This window comes from Gobio gobio, assembly GCF_949357685.1.
Source record: "Gobio gobio genome assembly, chromosome: 20".
NCBI lineage: Eukaryota > Metazoa > Chordata > Actinopteri > Cypriniformes > Gobionidae > Gobio > Gobio gobio.
Window position 1 is genome coordinate 27,371,208 of NC_137113.1, and position 19,237 is coordinate 27,390,444.

Consider the following 19,237-nt stretch of genomic DNA (forward strand, 5'->3'; position numbering starts at 1 on the left):
AAGAGCCTGTGGAGGAAGTGAAGATGACGTCACATCAGCTCACTGTAGATCAGCACGTGCAGAAAGACAAAGCAAAAACAGCTGGACTTCATATTGTGTTTCAATGCTGTGATCGAGCCATAGGCCTTTGATGTGTGTGGAAAATAAACATATTTCTCTGTGCAAAATCCTCCATTCGGCCGCAGCCTTTAAATCATATTCTGTAGGCACACGTCCAATAATGACAGTGAAGCAATAACAGGATGTTTACAAAGATATTCACTTCAAGTGAATGAACCAAATATAACCTGCTGATATTAAGTGACACATCACGTCTGATATATAAATCATGAGGCTTTTTTTGTGTTTGTTTGTTTGTTTGTTTGTTTAATTCAGTAGATTGTGAGGGGCTTCACTCGAGTAACTATTACAATGGCTTGTCCTACTGTGTCCTGGACAGGTCAGGTGGTGTAAAGGACACAGCTGCAGGTGACATACAAACACTGGTGGTTTTTGACATTACGTAGTGACGTTCAGACTGCAGGCTTTTCTGTTATAATCAGGGAAGACACTGTTGGCAGGCATCAGAATTTCCTCAGATCCGTTGGGAAATGGCTATCACAGACGTCTTGGCTGCCTCTGATATTTCAACTGCCATTAATGGATGTAAAGGTAACGTATGAATGATGTTCCAGTGAACTACTTGAGATTCATCTCTGCGAATTTGTTTGAATTGAACAGTGCTGAAAGATTTCCTTGTTGCAAAGTTGTTTGATTTTAGTCCGAATTTTTTGCAATATTCAGCCTTGATTTTTTTTTTTACTCCCGCAGCAAAGGATTCTTTCAGTCCAAAGACGTTTTTTGCAACAGTAGGTTTGTCAAAGAAGTCTCCACGTGAGATCGAGAAGGTCTTTAAAATGTTGGACCAGGACAAGAGTGGGTTCATTGAACAGGATGAGCTACAGTTGAGTAATTTGCTTTTTTCATGTGGCAGAGCGACTGAAAAACTGTTCAATTGGAGATGATATTAGTGCACAATCCTGTGATATGTTATGGATAATATGTAATTATTCAGCTTAGAACACGGCAATCATTTTTATATGGAAATTAAATATTGATTTGAGTTGAAACTGTTTTAAAATCTTACCTGTATATTATCTTAAAGCAAGATAATGCATTTCAATATATAAAACAATAGGCCTGAACAATATTACAGTCAATAGTTCACCCAAAAATGAAAATTCTGTCAGCATTTACTCACCCTCAATTTGTTTCAAATCTGTATAAATATTTTCTTCTGCTGAACACAAAAGAAGATATTCTGAAGAATGTCTGCAACCAAACATTGAATGGGCTCCATTGACTTAGACAGTATTTTGTTTTCATACTATGGAAGTCAGTGGGGCCCATCAACTGTTTGGTTACCCATATTCTTAAAAAAATCTTCTTTTATGTTCAGCAGAAGAAAGAAATTCATACAGGTTTGGAACAATTTTCATTTTTGAGTAAACTAAATGGTAAATGGTAAATGGACTGCATTTATATAGCGCTTTTAACAGACCAATGGCCATCCAAAGCGCTTTATACATTGTCTCACATTCACCCATTCACACACCAACGGCGTTGGTGTGTGACGTATCCCTCATAGTCCTCAGACTTCATTTCTAATGCCACCGATAACTGATATGCACAATGTTGTGTGTGTATGAAACAAGAAGAGTAACAGTTACCTGGATGAGCGCACTTATATACAGCGTTGCCATGGACAACAGTGAAAATAAGAAACATTTTCGATTAACCAATCAGAATTAAGAGCCATGGAATAAATAAGTGACCTTTTTATTCCTTATATACTGAATACATCTATGACACATTTTCCAGGTTGTTTCTACAGAACTTCTCAAAAGGGGCTCGTCCGCTTACAGCAGCTGAAACCAAGGCCTTCCTCGTGGCTGCAGACATGGATGGGGATGGGAAAATTGGCTGGGAAGGTTGGTATCAATCCTCAGATACTTTACAAATATGATGTGTAATGTAAGAGATTAATCTACATCTCCTCATTTCCTGTAGAATTTACAGCCCTTGTTAATGCTTCCTGAGACCAGCTGTTACAGTCAAACATGGCAAAGAAAAAAGGCTGAGTTTTTCCACTGGGATCTTGTCAGTATTGCCGTTTTCAAAGTTGAATTGTGCAGGATTGTGCTCTGTCTTGAATGTTTCACTGTAATGTTATTGTTTGGCCTTGGAATTTCTACAAGAAAAAGTAATACAAAATAAACATGTTCAAACAATATTTCTTGCATATGTATTGTGTAATGTTGCAAATAAGTCATCTTGAATATGTGTAGCCTATAAGAAGTGATTTAGACAATCATTTAGTAACTTTAGAATATTTTTTATCATCCAAACTAAAATAGTTTTGTTGCAGCTATTGAGTACAAGCGAACACAATAAAAATCACAATGATTTGAGTTTGTCTTGTTTTGCATCATTTTCTGCATTGCTTATCAGTGTTGAATACACATTTAGGTATTGTGTGAGAAATCCTCCTTCCTAAACAAACTCATAAGTGTTTCATCATATTTACCAGTCATCTGAAACTCTGAAACGTTTGCTCCTGTCCAAGCCCCCAGCTGTCACCGAATCTGCTTAGCATCATCTTGCATGTAGAATATATATAGTAAAGAGACTGTAAATGTGCCCCCCCCCCCCAAAAAAAAATTTTTTTTTTAAAAATAAAATAAAAATAAAAATATAATCCAACATTACACAATATTCGTACATATTTCCCTGCATGGTCAAAAATGCAACGAATAAAATAAATCTAATGAGAACAATAATTTAATCCTACAGGATAGGCCTACTAATTAAACTGCAATAGGAATTTAATTGTATCCAGCGGGATCTAATGTGCCTCTTTCTAAAGGATTTTTTATTTTATTTGACCGACCACAACAACTGGTTCCATATAAACGGGCAAAATACGACAAACGTTTTTAATAGGAGAACTAAATGGAACTAAATGACATTGCGCACATTTTCATGCTAACACTGATGTGCGCTAGGATGTCCCTCCTATGTTTCCCATAAGGAATCAGAGCATCCGCTTTTGAAAGGATAAAAATACATCTATATGACTAGTGGACACATTTTTTCGCAACTTTACCCAACCTAAGCAAATGGTGTCCGTTACAACCCCAGAGACAAAAGTATAAAAGCCGGGCCCATGGGTGCTTTGGGTAGTCGACTCACATCTGTGGAACAGTTGCCAGCGCAGCGCAAAGGTGAGTTTACCGGATAGACCATGAGGATCATACACCAGGGCTTGGTGAATTTCTCTAATCACCATGGAATATGATCAACGAAAAATGGAGGGACAAAATGAGGATGTAAAAGGACTTGCAACAGGACTGAAAACGCGATAATACACCAATTTCTTCACTTAACCAAAAAGGACCTGCTACTTTCTGAGATTTGGGAGCTTGCAATGATCCATTTTTTTTTAATGAATCGTTTTTTTCAGTAGGCTGGCATTCTCGCATGATCTCACAGAGATCATATTTTGACTTTAGGAAGAAGTTTAAGTGAAATGGGAGAACTGACTCAGAACCGATCAGCTTCATGTCTGCTTTGCGTTTTCTTTCTACGGAATTATTAAAGGGGGTTTCAGTAAACGTTCCAGTTTTTGCGATGTTACACAGTTTTTTTCTTCTTCAAATTGAATGTCGAAAACCTTTATGCATCTCAATGTCTCATCATCTTATGTGGGTCTTATTTCCAGATAAATCAAAATGGCATTTGCTGGAATTCTCAAGGACGAGGATGTGGCTGCAGCCCTTAAGGATTGCGCTGGTAAGACACATCTGCTATAACTCACCACAGAGAAACAATATAGACAGTTGATAAATTCGCTGATTTTTAATGCATTTTCTGTGTAATTCCAGCTGCAGACTCCTTCAACTACAAGAGCTTCTTCGCCAAGGTCGGCCTGAGCGCAAAGACTCCCGAAGACATCAAGAAGGCCTTCTTCGTCATCGACCAGGACAAGAGTGGATTCATTGAGGAGGATGAGCTGAAGTATGCAAGCAACAGACTTACAATTATTTAACTAATTCTAAAGCTAATATTAAAATATATTATATTATTATATTATATTATTATATTATATTATATTATAATATTATATTATATTATATATTATATTAATTATATTATATTATATTATATTATATTATATTATATTATATTATATTATATTATATTATATTATATTATATTAGGCCTATATTATATTATATTATATTATATTATATTATATTATATTATATTATATTATATTATATTATATTATATTATATTATATTATATTATATTATATTATATTAATATAGGCCATTTATTGAATGTTCATTCTCTCATTTACGGAACATTTTCCTCAAGTTTCTCATTTGCATTCTCCTCAATGTTCCCAGACTGTTCCTGCAGACCTTCTCTGCCAGCGCCAGGGCATTGACTGATGCTGAGACCAAGGCCTTCCTCTCAGCTGGTGACAGCGATGGTGACGGCAAAATCGGAGTTGATGGTACTTAACCTCATATTCATAATTTTTTATGACTTTGTCAAAGCATGATACGACAATACATGATTAAACCTATGCAATCAAGCTTAAAAACTGATATGAATGAGATGTCAAAACGATCAGTTTCAGGCTGTAATTGTTTTCTTTATCATTTTCTTTCCACAGAGTTTGCTTTGCTTGTAAAGGCCTAAGCATTCATGGACCCTTGTCTTTGGAACCAGAGCTCTGCTTACCTATCATCTTTTTTATATTTATTTATGAATGCCCTGCAAACTCCTCCTTGCAAAGAACGCACCCTCAATGTCTTGAAAAGCTATTTATTATTAATGTTGTTTCATTGCATTGTATTGTTCTGTAAAAAAAAAAAAACCTTCTTTGTGCAAACTTACAACCTCTTTTGCACTTTAAGGAAATAAACATACATTTGATTTAAAACATCATTCTTGGCTTTCAATATCTTACTCTGAATTTTACATGTGGGAAGAAATATTTTAAAACTTTCAAACACTTTTAGTGTTAAAACTGTTACTATGAAAACAAAAGTGTCTAAACATGGACAGTGGTGCATTAGCACAACAAATACATTTAAAAAGAAGCTTAGGCATCAACACTTTAGTGAATGAGTGTGAATGAGTTGGTCATTTCATTGAAATGACAGCGGTATAAGCAGTTTTTGAATGAAAACAATGAATGGCTTAGTATGACTATACTCACCATGAGGACATTTGTACACATGCTCACTTAATGTCCTCATGATCAACAGGAAGTGAGCTAATGAGCCTTGCACAGGCATCACTTTACAGCTCTAAGTGACTGAGTGAGAATGTCACTTTATACTCCCAAAGGCATATCACACACAACATGACTGAAGCAAAGAAGCAGAAGCACACTTTCTCTTCTTGAGTGTACTTTTAACACAGTCCAATTGCTATACTAACTAAAAAACAGTCTTCAATTTAAATCTTTGCCTCTCTTGCCAAATAAAGAAAGTTTATTCTCCAATCAAGAATAAAAATATTTAAAAATGAATCGCATGCCATTTAGAAACACAAGTCATTCAGCTTTTGATATTCTAATATCAATCTAGCTTAATGCATTTTGCAACAAGCGAGTAACCTTATAACTTTCAACACACTCAAAGGTATTTTTAGCATGATTGTTTTGATAAAGTAAACAGCTCTGCATTACCCCACAATTAGAATTCGTCAGATAAAGTGACCTGTATGAGTGATTCAGCACTTGCAGCTGTTTCATTAGAATGAAATAAAATAATGTGAAATTTAATTGAAGGAGGTAGACGTTGAAAATAACTTTAACCGTAAAATAAACATACACAATAAAGCGAAAGGAGCGTCAGCAGCCGACTGCGGCATATGAGCATAATAAAAGCTCTGGAGCTCCTCCATGGGACTCGAGACCATTGTGTCGTGCAGGCGTCTCTCATTCCGCTCCCACAGCTCTCAGCCCCGCCCTGCTTCATACCATAGTAACGTTAATAAAACGTTGACACAGCTCACCCATGAACACGATTTCTGCCCCGCTGGAATCGGATTGCTTTCCATCAGCTGTGTGGAGGTGAAGACGACAACTCCCATGATTCCACACTCATTCACGGTGTCATCAAGCTACGCCTTTGTTATTGTTTTAAGTAAGCAACCTCTAGTGGCAAAACTGTGCTTTTAAATGACACATTAGCTATTTTTAAACTAGCTTTTCTATATTTACTTTATCACAACTTTAAAGAGAAATTAAAGTCAATGTTTAAAAAATCATGTTTTACTAAATGTTTTTCAAAATTTTACATTCTTTAGGTAGGCTATTTATGTGCACAATTTGAAATTTAGTTATAACAAAGAATCACTGCCCCCAATATCATTATCATCATATTTAAATGGGAGTTTGAATTATAGATGTTATTAATCTAAGTTTAAAAGACAATTAATATTCAGTAATATTATCAATTTAACTGCACAAACTAAATTTTAACTGAATTGAGCTGAATAATGACCCTAACTTTACAACATTGTCACAGTTAGTGAACTAAATTGAAACAACATGTAAGCTGAATAAAGACTATTCTCTTCTGTAGAGCTGAATTATGGACAGCTGAAAAGATGTCCATAATTGACGGAATCAATTTACAACATTAACTGTAGAAAAATGTCAGTATCACACACAACAGCAAAAAAAAAAAAAAGGTGATAATCATCTTTATTGTAGCCTAGATATGGTAGCCTAATGTTTTTGCATGATGAATATAGGCTAGCCAAACATGAATTTTCAGTAAACCATGCTAAATAAAATAACCATCAATAAAAATTCATGAATCAATAAAAAAATAAATACAAATAAAAATAAAACATTTTATCATAGGTCTGATTCAGCATATAGATGTCTTTTTTATGACTGAAATCAAACGTGATGTTGGCAAGAGGTGCTCAAGAGAAGCACACATCCATGCGGTATACGCAAAAGAAAGAAGTTTACCTTTGCGTTTGCATTTACCTTACATTTCCAAAGCACACAATACGGAAAAGTCAGTAGCCTATTATGGGTTCATTTGTGATTCATGCGCTTCCTCGTGAGCGTGTGAGATGATTTGCCCCAGTTACACGACTGTACAGTGAACTTGGTTTCTCTCTTGGTTCACTCTTGCCGTTCATCTACAGGGGGCTTTCATCCATATCAGCATCGTATATTATTAGCCGGCGCGATATTAAGGACTTATACATACGTACATTTTAAGCATCCTCATTTAAGAGCATATAAATAGAACACCCTGACTACTGAACAATTTTTTCAACCAACAGCCTCCCATGCGGTGTCCATTACATTTTGCCTTATATTTCGGCTGAGAAGTGGTAGGCTATATAAAGTGGAAGCCACGGAGTTGGTGCTCACTGCAGGAGCCAGTTTTTTCTTTGTGAATCCAAACTCAAACCCTAAAGACAACAAGAGGTGAGTGTCTTCAAAGATGAAACTACACAAGCTCACAATATCTTGCAACGAAGAAAGAAAAACGACGAACATCAACGGCATAGGCTACGACTTTGGGCTGATCCGGAGAGGATGGTTTGACCTTTTAAATCTCGGCCACCTGGCGTGGGAATAATTTGTGTCTTGGAGTTTGGACGTGTTTGGATATTGCGCTTTATTAAACGGTTTGATTACTCCAGGACTGGGTGGGATTTATCATAACACACTCTATGTTGATTTACCAAGCATATGGGAGCAAATCATTTCTGATGATCGGGGTGCCTGGAGTATTATAAAGCTGAAATGTCAATTTTCTTGATTAAATTGAAATGCGGTGTGTGTGCGCGCTTATGTAGCCTATAACCTGTAAATTAATGTCAAAGTAAAATGAAACCCTCTGCCATTTTTAGGCTAATCATGGCATTCGCTGGTATTCTGAAAGAAGCTGACATCACTGCAGCCCTGCAGGCCTGCCAAGGTAACCTGCATGTTTCTGGTCCCTTTGACCAACAACCGAGAATATCAATTTCATGTTGTTCCAAACACACTTGACTTTCTTTTTTGAGTGGAATAAAAAGGCAGAATGTTAGGGACTGACAGTCTCAGTCACTATTCACTTTCATGTAGCTATGAACAAAGATGCGATGAAAGTGAATGGTGACTAAGACTGTCATTCTGCCTAACATCTCCTTGTGCTCCATGGAAGAAAGTCGTGTGGATTTGGAACAGCATGAGGGTGAGAAAACGATGACAGAATTTTCATTTAAAGGTGTAAATATAATTTGTTAGAGCATGTCATGTTTTTCAAGACCCTTGAAGATGTTTTTTTTTTACCATTTATCTCCACCATCATGCTTAAAACCTGATGAAATTACCTTCTAGCTGCTGACTCCTTCAACTTCAAGAACTTCTTCGCCAAGGTTGGCCTGGCCGCCAAGAGTCCTGAGGACATCAAGAAGGCTTTTGCTGTCATTGACCAGGACAAGAGTGGCTTCATTGAGGAGGATGAGCTCAAGTTAGTCCGGTCTTAAATTGCTTTTTCATATTAAACTGACCTGTCTACTGGTTAAAACCCTCGAACAATGCTTGAGGTTGATTGTTTGCTTGTGCTCTTCAGGCTGTTCCTGCAGAACTTCTCTGCTGGCGCCAGGGCACTCACTGATGCAGAGACAAAGGCCTTCCTGAAAGCTGGAGACTCTGATGGTGATGGCATGATTGGAGTTGATGGTGAGGAATTTGCTTCTTGTTGAATATAAATACATAATTGCTCAAATATAATTTCAACCGCTCAACAATGTCTTCTGATTAATTGTTCCTCCTTCATTTTACAGAGTTTGCCGTCTTGGTCAAGTCATAAATGGCACCTGACCAACAACTTTTGCTGACAACAAGTATCGTAGCCTGAGATCTCCACTTTTTTATCTTAGTGGCTGATTTTTATACACAACCCTGACTGTCCACTCCCATGCTGCACTCCGTCCACAATGACTGTCAACGACACATGATCTTTCGCATTGTAGATATGAATGTTGGTTTCTGTAAAATCTTTGATCCCGTTTTTGGGAAAGGACAATGAGAAAATAAATACTATTTTTCATTTTTGAGTCTTTGTCTTTTTTATTGTTTGAATATATTACAAGTAGAGTGCTCAAGGAAGATGTCAAAATCCAAAAGACTAGTTCGCCACTGGTTCCCTCGATATTTTTTTTACATAACCTACAACTTGAGGATACTTAACATTTTTCTCTACAACGTAAACTACTCACACCCCAAACATTCATATAGTCACGAATAAACATAACTGCTTCAAAATTCACACTTTAGATATGGGTGTGTGTAATATACACTGTAGAGCAAAACATTAAAGTATCGTCAAGTTATGTTTAAAACAGACCTTATTTCACTCATAAATTGAAAAACACCATTATAAAAACCCACAGGAAAATCTCGAGGGAACCTGTGGCGAATTAGTCTTTCGGGTTTTGTGGTCATCCCTGCAGCCATTGTAGCTTAGCTACTTTCAATTATAAAAGGTGCATCTGGGATCAAACAGACTAATAGATGGCTGTGTTACAGTAATACTATAGAATAGAAAGATTTAGTAAAGTGTAGCAAATTTCAAAGACAGCATGAAACGGAATGTCTTTTCTTGCCTATTTTGATGTATATCCAAATGAAACAGCTTCTCAAACAAAACATTTTTTTTAAGGCAGGACTTGATTTTGTCCATCTTGAATTGATTGGATCATTGGATTATTGTGGTTTGCTATTACTGTGATCTCATGTGAGAAGAGAAGAGAAGAGAAGAGAAGAGAAGAGAAGAGAAGAGAAGAGAAGAGAAGAGAAGAGAAGAGAAGAGAGGAGAGAAGAGAAGAGAAGAGAAGAGAAGAGAAGAGAAGAGAAGAGAAGAGAAGAGAAGAGAAGAGAAGAGAAGAGAAGAGAAGAAGAGAAAAGTAATAATGATTAAAATATAAAATATGTGCACAGATCAATCATTTATAATAAATAGGGTTATATTCCATAAAGAAATACGAATTTTGATTTCATGGTGACTTTAAAAAGCATGCATGGAACCAAACTGAGGTAGGTATCTTGAAATACAATGTGACCGCCATTAGGTGGCGTCTGGTGCCACATTTTCCTTGCACTTGCCAGCAGCCTCTCTCTACTGTATACTTTTTTCGTTTTCTTTTTTTGCTAGTTTACTGATTCAAACACCAAAGTTATCAAAGGCAAAACTGTGCAGTTTGTTTAGAATTTAAATCATTTGTCATTTGTTTTATTTTTTTGTATTTGTTATTAATGTCAACTCCAGACTCAACAAAACACAGCACAAGACATGTTGGCTGTACTGTACCAACAAATTAGAGAATGTAAAAGGATAGATCACTATACCGTAACACTACCAGTCAGTTCAGTGCATTAGAGTTTATTGGTGCAGCTCCAATGTCCTGTCTTCCCCTTTCCATTACAGGCCACAGGCACTTGATAATGCCATTTCTTCACCACTTTCCAGATTTCTACATATCTGCGAAATTATCATAAAACATCTTTGCAAAAAACAATAAACATTTTTTTTATTTGATGCATTACATTCAAATATGTAAATAATGTAGTGGATTTTGACACAGATGGTTTATATGGAAACTGAGTATTATTCAGTTCTCACATAATGAGATTCAGTAAGTTGTCCATTACCAAGCTACTTTTTTTCTTTTCTTTGAATTCTACTGATTTTCCTGAACAGTAAATGATGTAGAAAATGTTTTGTCTGTAAGCTCAATCATTACTCTGTCTGATATTGGTCAGATTAGTGACAAAGTGAAGAGTGTCAAGTTGCATGAGTAGATGATTAGTCTCAGTGTCTATACCTAAATGGATTGGACTACTCATTTAAAACAAAGACAAAGTGAATCTCATTACATGTAAAGCTATTTCATTTGCCAAACGAACCAATAAATCAAGCATAAGAATCTAAGTGAGATAATTGTGAAACAGCAAAACATCAGCATCAAATACTCTATCTTACAGTATATTGTTATTAATTAACTGGTATGTTGCACAAAATAGATGACAAAGTTAACTAAATCTTGTGAAACAGGTCAAAGGTGATTCACACGAGGTCATAATCAATGCCTGTGCATGTGGGTCATTCCACAAAATGGCAACCTTTTTCATTTTGATATATGATTTAATGCATCAAGTACATTTTAAGATGTTAAAACATTCTGTACAGTACACAATTATGCAGGGTGGACGTTATAAAGCCATCCACTACTGAAAAAACTAAATAACAAGTGTTCCTTTAGCTATATATATATATATATATATATATATATAGGCCTAGTGTGTAAAATGTGTAAAATGTGTAGCGTGAATCCATTAAATGTCACTATAAAGTTTAAAAATGACAAAGTAATAAAAAGTGAAGACACTTAATTTAGAAGGAATGAGGACGACATTATGAAAGTTTTTATTTATCATTATTTATGGAACTATCATTTCATGTGTTAATGTCATTATAAATATAAAAAACTATGAAAATGAATATACATTTTATTTATGTACTGTATGTAAATGTACATGAGACGTAGCCTCACAAACAATCTTTGTGTTTACAAGAAATGTCTTACTCACAGCAAAAGCAAACATTTATCATGTGTGCGTGTGTCCAATGAGATGAGACGTTATAAATGTGTTTACAAAAAAGTCACAGCAAAAGTGAAAAAAAACAACCTTTCTTTGTTAAAGTAATTGATTACAGATATATTCATTAGAGAAACAAGAGGCACGATAGTGATAAGACTGACTCACACGCACGCGCGAACACACACACACACACACACACACACACACACACACACACACACACACACACACACACACACAGCGTTTCTGTCCAAGTATGCACTATTAGAGCGAAGTGCAGGTGTGTGCATTCGGTCTGAGGCTCATTTAAATAGTAAAGGATAATTAGTTAGGCAAGAAATTCAAGTCGAGCTGTGCAACACGAATTTGATACACGGACAGGTAACCCAAGCATCTCTCATTGTCCGTCCCATTAGCATATACATATATATATAAGTTGTCAGTGGATGAGAGGCGCCATCACACAGCCTTTCCTCTGGATCAGCGCGAGGAGAACTCTTCACAGGTCAGATGCTGCTTTCCGCTTACCATCAAATAACGTTTTACTATTTTTTTGTTTTGTTTAAAGTGATCTATTTCAGCAAATAGATGACAAGTGACAGAAAGTAGACTAGAATAAATAGGGTATTTTAGTGTAATGAGCATGTAAACAAAACAACATTTTAGAATGTGAATGATGACGATTTTAAAATGATATAAATGATCTGCCTTTTATGTTTCTTAGGCTATTATTTTTGAACAAGACAATTCTTTAAATTGTGTGTGTTCACAAACTGTACAATTATATAAATATATAAACATAATTCGTTACAAATCCATAAAGAGTACAACATCTAAAATGTTTTTTTCTCCAACAGCTTGAATATGTCACTTACTTCCATCCTCTCAGCTGAAGCCATTGAAAATGCTGTCAAAGACTGCCAAGGTACGACAATGATGAACCAATTAATAATCATAATTATTAATAATAATAACAACAATTTTGTCTTATGTTGAGATTATCACATATGCTTTTCTTTAACAGCTCCAGACTCCTTTTGTTATAAAAAGTTCTTCCAACTTTGTGGCCTGAGCCAGAAAAGTCCCCAAGAGGTGAAGGATGTCTTCGGCATCATAGATGAGGATAACAGTGGATTTATTGAGGAGTCTGAGCTCAAGTATGTTGTTTTATACTGAATTTATGAGTGACATCAAAAATAACTGTGAATGTGATATGATTTCAATGTTTGCTAATAGCCATGTTGTTTTAATTTCATGTTACTCGAGGCACAGTTCCTAAAGTTTTATGGCGTCAATATGCTGCCTTGTTGTTCAGGGTGATCAGAGAAAGCACTTCTAATGCTAAAAAATACTATGCTCGCAATAGACATGCATGAAATCTGGTGCATAAAGAGAATCACTTTCGCTTAAGCTTTACATTAAATGTCCACATCTTACCTGATAATACCAGAGTTCCATTTAAACTAAGCCCTTTTCAAATGTAATCCATGCAGATGCTGTCATTATGTTTTTTCTGTCCCTGCTTTATGTGATTTATCTGCATTATGTAATGACTAGAACTCAGGGCTGGAGAGATGACATTCACAGCTTTGAGGCTTTCATTTTTAGCTCACATTTTAGCCAGAAAAGGTGAAAGAGATCATATTTGACCATTTAATTGATGCGTTCAGCTCTGTGTGACTGCATAGAAGATCTGAAGTAGGAGAGAAAGAGTTCAGTGATGACCGCTTCATTTTTCTTATCAATGGATTTATGTGCATCAGGTTCTTTCTTCAGAGATTTTTCCCGGGGGCACGAACCCTGACAGAAAAGGAGATTAAGAGCCTCCTTACAGCTGCAGATGATGATAGCGACGGCCGGATTGGAGTAGATGGTAACTTCATTTGTTTTATGCATCTGCATGTTTTACCATTTTGTATATGTACAGTTAATACGATTTCAGTTTGTTTCTTTAAAATGATGGAAAAAGAAAAAGGGAGTATTTATCTTACATTGCATCTGTTTCTGTTATATTATGTCCTTTGCTTGATGTCTATTATGTCATTTCTCAGATCATTACTGAAGTGCTAGGACTGAACAGCTGTCTTAGATCATGGAAACTCTAGTGAAAAAAAAATCTAGCACTGCATTGCATAAGAGGATCAAAGATCAGGGTCACCTCAAATTATTATTTCAAGCCTGAGTAGCGGTCACGCACGGTCTGAGACAATACAAAGTCTGAAAGCAGCATGCAAATGACTGAGAAAGAGATTTCAGAGTTTTGTTTTAGCGTTATTCATTTATTAGTGTTTATATCACCTCTTTAGGACATGTTGAAACTAGAACAGATTTAGTTAAATCGGTCTATATCATTGTCTACATTTTAAATCCTGATGTTCCTCCTCTACAGAGTTCCAGACTATGGTGTTATCCTGAAAGACGACTGGAGCCCTCAGCTATAAGCACTGCAGCCTCATCTTTCATTTGACTTTTTACACTTGATTTCTTTTCAAAATAAGAATCAGCACATAAAGTAAATGTACTTGACTTTTGCATACACGTGTCTGTTTTGTTGGCCGATACAACCCAAATGACCAATGACAAAACTGTTCAGGGAAAATTAAATAAAGTCACTAAACTGATGCATCTTGTTTACTGTGTTTTAAATCTGCTTATAAATCTAGAATTTAAGATATGTTGTTATTCTCTGATATTCACATATAAGTTAACTACCAGTATGTGACTGTGCATGAACTTAACTCTGTTAGACATTTTTCACGTTAAGCTTTGACAAGCTACAGTTTATTCATCTGTGCACTACGCATAAGCACAAAACAAAGAAAATGCACTTTTACTTTTGTAATATACACCGTACATCAGCAAAAGGTGAGATCTATTACATTAAAGAGACCTTAACAACCTTATAACTAATTCATACAAACAGCCAAGTAAAGTCATTCTTGATAGTCTCCTCGAGTCAGTTCATTTCAGAAAGCATGTTTAACCTTGCACGCTTCAGCATCGCTATTTTGCAGTTATATGACAATAATATGCCTACAGTAGTGTATAATGTGGGCTGTGAGAGATTGCTTTTTAAAAATATGAATAATTGTTATAAATTAATACAGAATACTAACAATGTTCCAATGCCCTTAGGTAAAACCCAAAAGAAGGAATCCTTGATTTGTTTCAGATTGTTATGCTCAGATTGTCTGCAAACCTTTGAAGTGCAATGATATAAAACAATAAAAACAGAATAAATGGATCTCAAATCATTTGTGAACATAACTTGCAATGTTTCATAAACATCTTGTTGAATTAGCAGTGTGGATGGAGATGGCATAGCATCTTTTAGTCAAGTTATTTCAATTGGTCCTTTGATTTTTAAAAAAAAAAAAATTTGCAGGCAGGCAGTGCATTTTATTCTTTTTTCTGTCTTCCAATAAATACAATATAGCTCACTGCAAACTATAAACCTTTAAATCCTAGATGTAACCAAAGCCTTAAAACAAGGGAGTTCAAATGTAAAGCAGACTAAGTAGGCACAAAAGGTACAGACATTGAGAGCAGGTGTACGTTTCAGTGAAGAGGGCCTCTCAATACTGAATGGCAAGGATATCCCGCTCAGGTTACCGCTTAGCCCATTAGAACAATGGAATTGAAAATGCTGCATCAATCCTGGTTTCTGATTATCCCCTTTCTGCACTGAACCCAGAGACCAAAATGAGCCAGGCAAACATGTGCCTTAATGGCATCAGATCCACTGAAATAATCCCAGTATGCATGGCCAAATATGTTAGATTTAACAAACAACTAATGGGGGAGATTGTACAGAAATTATACTACAAAGCTTATTATTCAGCAAGAGGTCACATGTTTAAACATAACAATGTTTGGATTATTTAACTTCCAACATTCCATTTACAAGACAATTTCTGTAACCACTGGACTGGTGTGTTGCAAAACTTTACTACTTAGGTACCTGGGGCTCATATAATTGGAGGTACAACAAACAATATCCTTTCACAGTAAAAGAATGACTGGTTTCAGGTTATATATTTAATGTTTAACATATAGTGTGTAACACACACAGATCAGGCATAACATTATGACACGTGAAGTGAATAACACTGATTATTTCTTCATCACGGCACCTGTTAGTGGGTGGGATATATTAGGCAGCAAGTGAACATTTTGTCCTCAAAGTTGATGTGTTAGAAACAGGAAAAATGGGCAAGCCTAAGGATTTGAGTGAGTTTGACAAGGGCCAAATTGTGATAGCTTGACGACTGGGTCAGAGCATCTCCAAAACTGCAGCTCTTGCGGGGTGTTCCCTGTATGCAGTGGTCAGTATATCAAAAGTGGTCCAAAGAAGGAACAGTGGTGAACCGGCAGCAGAGTCATGGGCGGGCCAAGCATAGATATCCATAATAAAGGCTAGATGTCTTACGGCGGAGTCTCTAACGTCATCAACGGCGGCCATCTTGTCACAGGCAAGCTTTCTGGCGGGCTCTGTGGTACCTGATGTAAGGTGAGTATTCTGCACAAACACAAATGCTCTTATCTCGCTGAAAAAATTCTTACGAACGTTATTAACGTGGCTATAATCCTGGATGCTTGAACAAATTATGAATAATTATGCATAAGTATGCAGTGTCATAATTGCATCTCTGACGTTTATAACAAACCAAACAGTTTGTAAATCGGTAGAAAATTGAGCAAGTTATGGTTATTTAAAAAGTATGTGCACCATCAAACCACAATGTTACGAGTGAGCGAGCTGACTGTGACAAGATGGCCGCCAGATGCGGACGTCGACGTCCATTTGCCAGCAGCGCGGACGAGACATCTAGCCTTTATTATGTATATCTATGGGGCCAAGGCTCATTGTGTCACATGTCTGTCTTGTCTTTGTGTGAGCACATGGCTGGTATTTGTCATTGTTAGTGATGTTACGTCTGACACCGGCGCTCCGAAGCTTGCTTCAAACTCGAACGGTCCTCGCAATGAACCACTGCTTCGGAGCTTGTATCATTACGTCATTAGTCACGTGAAAATGACGTCTGAAGCAAACACACTGGTTCACTCCTGTAGTGAACCACCAGACTGCTTTGACAGCCCAATCCAGTGTTGACAGGTTTGAAACCTGGCGGACTGAATTTCTTATAAAAGTGAAGCTAAACCATGGCAACACCGTGGGTTGTAGTAGTCGGCGTTATTGTTGAGGAGAGTGGATTGAGTTTATTTCAGTGTCACCCTCTGCCACATTTTTTATTTTATTATTATTAATTAGAGAACATATGAACATTGTTACATAAAAACATGCATCAAATAGCCTACAGAAACTTCAAAAACCCTCTGCTACATTATACAAGTACAAAGCTAAACAAGATAAAGCTTTCACACATGCTACTGCCCTGCTAAAAAAAAAAAACTATAGAAACCATTACAGGAATTCTATTGGATTTAATGGTTTTCATGGGAATTGTATTGGTTGTAATGGTAATTATAGTGGTCTCTGTGGGTCTCTACTGATATGTGTTGGGTTCTATTGGTGGGGGCATTAAATCCTAATGGAATATGTCCCAAACACACTACAAAAAATAATTCTGTAGTGGTTTAAATAGTAAAAGCCAATGGTTCCTATTGGTATTTTAATAGAAACCATTAGAATTTCTGTGATGGTTTCCAACTTTTTTTAAGCTGGTCTGATCTTCTGTCCTTGTCTAAATAAATAATTACACACACACACACATCATGCTTAATGTTTTATTATCAAGGTGAACACATTAAATTCATCAGTATCTGTAAAATGCACCTACATAAATGAGTTTCACAGCACTAACACTGCTTCAGCTTTGATCGCCTCGGTAAACACGTAATAAACGGGGCGTTAACATATAACTTGCATTTTATGGTTGTCAGCTTTGTTGCATTACATTTACTTCACCAGGAGATGGTGCTACAATTTTTATCTGAATGAAGCTTCGAGTAATGAACCATTTTCGACACAATTGTATCAGAAAGCAATAATGCTTCGAAACGCTTCATTTGGCCATCACTAGTCATTGTTGGCCATGTGCTTGTGTTTGTCATGTTTGCAGTGAGCACATGGCTCAGCACCTGTTCCTTGTGTCAGGTGCTCTCCTGTCTATTGTCTTGACCCCACCCCTCTTGTTATCTGATTATTGGTTAATTTGTCCCACCTGCTTTCCCTCATTATCTGCCTTGTTTGTTCCCTATTAAATCTCCTTGTGTTTGCAGTCCTGTGCTGGATCGTTGTCTTCTGTTTCTCGTCATGTGCTTCCTGTTGGCTTCTTGTTCCCTGATCTTGATGTTTTGTAAATTTTAGTTTGTTTTAGTTTTTTTCATTTAATAAATCTAAGATTCCACCTGAATTTGAGTCCTCGCTTCTGTTCATCCAACCCAGTCCTGACACATTGATGCACGTGGGGATCGAAGGCTGGCCCATGTGGTCCGATCAAACATACGAGTTACTGTAGCTCAAATTGCTCAATAAGTTAATGCTGGTTCTGATAGAAAGGCCTCAGTGCATCACAGTTTGTTGCCTGTGGGGCTGAATAGCCGCAGATCTGTCAGGGTGCCCATGCTGACCCCTGTCCACCGCCGAAAGTGCCAACTGTGGGGATGTGAGCATCAGAACTGGACCACGGATCAATGGAAGAAGGTGGCCTGGTCTGATGAATCACGTTTTCTTTTACATCACGTGGATGGCCGGGTACATGTGCATCGCTTACCTGGGGAACACATGGCACAAGGATGCACTATGGGAAGAAGGCAAGCCGGTGTGATGCTTTGGGCAATGTTCTGCTGGGAAACCTTGGGTCCTGCCATCCATGTGGATTTTACTTTTACATGTACCTAAGCATTGTTGCAGACCATGTACACCCTTTCATGGAAACGGTATTCCCTAGTGGTTGTGGCCTCTTACCACCACGTAAGATGAACCACATCCAACAGGAGTCACTCTCATAGCCAACTTTGGGGTATTTTGGAGGAGCAAGTCAGAAAATGTTTTCCTTCACCAGTATCACACAGTGAACTGGCCACTGTTTTGGAAGAGGAATGGCTCAAAATCCCTCTGGTCACTGTGAAGGACTTGTATGAATTCACAATGTATTGGCAGCATAAGAAGGCTAATACATTATTGTTGGGTTTCCATGTTTGACGGGGAATTTCTATAGAGATTTTATACTGTACATACTGTAGATTCTTTTGACCAGGGTTAGGTGCTTCTGCATCAAGTCACCTTTATTTAAATAGCACTGTATACAATACAGATTATTTCAAAGCATCTTAACAGTTTTAACAGGAAAACAATGCAATTCGGCTGTTGCAATGCTCTCTTTTTGCTGTGCAGGAGCTGGCTGGGGTTGCTCCCGCCCAACAGTGATCAGCAAGTGAGGTAGTGTTGAAATGCTACCACTTACTTTTTAGCCTCCTGAAACGACAGTATTTATGGAGTACCAGAAGACTCCGGCGATAGTGGATAATTAGAATAATTAGTTGGAATCGATAGTTAGAATAATTAGCTGGGGACTTGTGGACGGTAAA

At 36.9% G+C, this 19,237-nt stretch overlaps 4 protein-coding genes across 4 annotated transcripts; all 4 read left to right on the plus strand.

Moving 5' to 3' along the window:
* The first annotated feature begins 348 nt into the window (after positions 1-348).
* Positions 349-2,449, plus strand: LOC307116752 (parvalbumin, thymic-like). Its single transcript, XM_079801109.1, has 4 exons — positions 349-651; positions 811-943; positions 1,861-1,970; positions 2,050-2,449. Exons 1-4 carry the CDS (start codon positions 591-593, stop codon positions 2,076-2,078), a joined length of 333 nt encoding a protein of 110 aa, XP_079657235.1. The 5' UTR covers positions 349-590; the 3' UTR covers positions 2,079-2,449.
* Positions 2,450-3,770: 1,321 nt separating this feature from the next.
* LOC307116754 (parvalbumin-2) lies at positions 3,771-4,749 on the plus strand (the record flags this gene model as incomplete). The annotated part of the gene is made up of 4 exons (XM_079801111.1): positions 3,771-3,831; positions 3,924-4,056; positions 4,452-4,561; positions 4,724-4,749. The coding sequence occupies 4 exons, from the start codon at positions 3,771-3,773 to the stop codon at positions 4,747-4,749; spliced, it is 330 nt and encodes a 109-aa protein (XP_079657237.1).
* Positions 4,750-7,205: 2,456 nt separating this feature from the next.
* Positions 7,206-9,828, plus strand: LOC307116753 (parvalbumin alpha-like). Its single transcript, XM_079801110.1, has 5 exons — positions 7,206-7,516; positions 7,945-8,012; positions 8,417-8,549; positions 8,652-8,761; positions 8,866-9,828. Exons 2-5 carry the CDS (start codon positions 7,952-7,954, stop codon positions 8,889-8,891), a joined length of 330 nt encoding a protein of 109 aa, XP_079657236.1. The 5' UTR covers positions 7,206-7,516; positions 7,945-7,951; the 3' UTR covers positions 8,892-9,828.
* A 2,088-nt stretch (positions 9,829-11,916) lies between these two features.
* Positions 11,917-14,901, plus strand: pvalb9 (parvalbumin 9). Its single transcript, XM_079801108.1, has 5 exons — positions 11,917-12,188; positions 12,541-12,608; positions 12,708-12,840; positions 13,447-13,556; positions 14,073-14,901. The coding sequence occupies exons 1-5, from the start codon at positions 12,130-12,132 to the stop codon at positions 14,096-14,098; spliced, it is 396 nt and encodes a 131-aa protein (XP_079657234.1). The 5' UTR covers positions 11,917-12,129; the 3' UTR covers positions 14,099-14,901.
* The last annotated feature ends 4,336 nt before the right edge of the window (positions 14,902-19,237 follow it).

Bases quoted from the DNA above. Each gene is read 5' to 3' on its own strand.
- LOC307116753 (XM_079801110.1), top strand. From the start codon at position 7,952: ATGGCATTCGCTGGTATTCTGAAAGAAGCTGACATCACTGCAGCCCTG. The intron at 8,013-8,416 runs GTAACCTGCATG...ATTACCTTCTAG, and splicing joins AGCCCTGCAGGCCTGCCAAG to CTGCTGACTCCTTCAACTTC. The intron at 8,550-8,651 runs GTTAGTCCGGTC...TGTGCTCTTCAG, and splicing joins ATTGAGGAGGATGAGCTCAA to GCTGTTCCTGCAGAACTTCT.
- LOC307116752 (XM_079801109.1), top strand. From the start codon at position 591: ATGGCTATCACAGACGTCTTGGCTGCCTCTGATATTTCAACTGCCATT. The intron at 652-810 runs GTAACGTATGAA...TTACTCCCGCAG, and splicing joins TGCCATTAATGGATGTAAAG to CAAAGGATTCTTTCAGTCCA. The intron at 1,971-2,049 runs GTTGGTATCAAT...CATTTCCTGTAG, and splicing joins TGGGAAAATTGGCTGGGAAG to AATTTACAGCCCTTGTTAAT.
- pvalb9 (XM_079801108.1), top strand. From the start codon at position 12,130: ATGAGAGGCGCCATCACACAGCCTTTCCTCTGGATCAGCGCGAGGAGA. The intron at 12,841-13,446 runs GTATGTTGTTTT...TATGTGCATCAG, and splicing joins ATTGAGGAGTCTGAGCTCAA to GTTCTTTCTTCAGAGATTTT. The intron at 13,557-14,072 runs GTAACTTCATTT...CCTCCTCTACAG, and splicing joins CGGCCGGATTGGAGTAGATG to AGTTCCAGACTATGGTGTTA.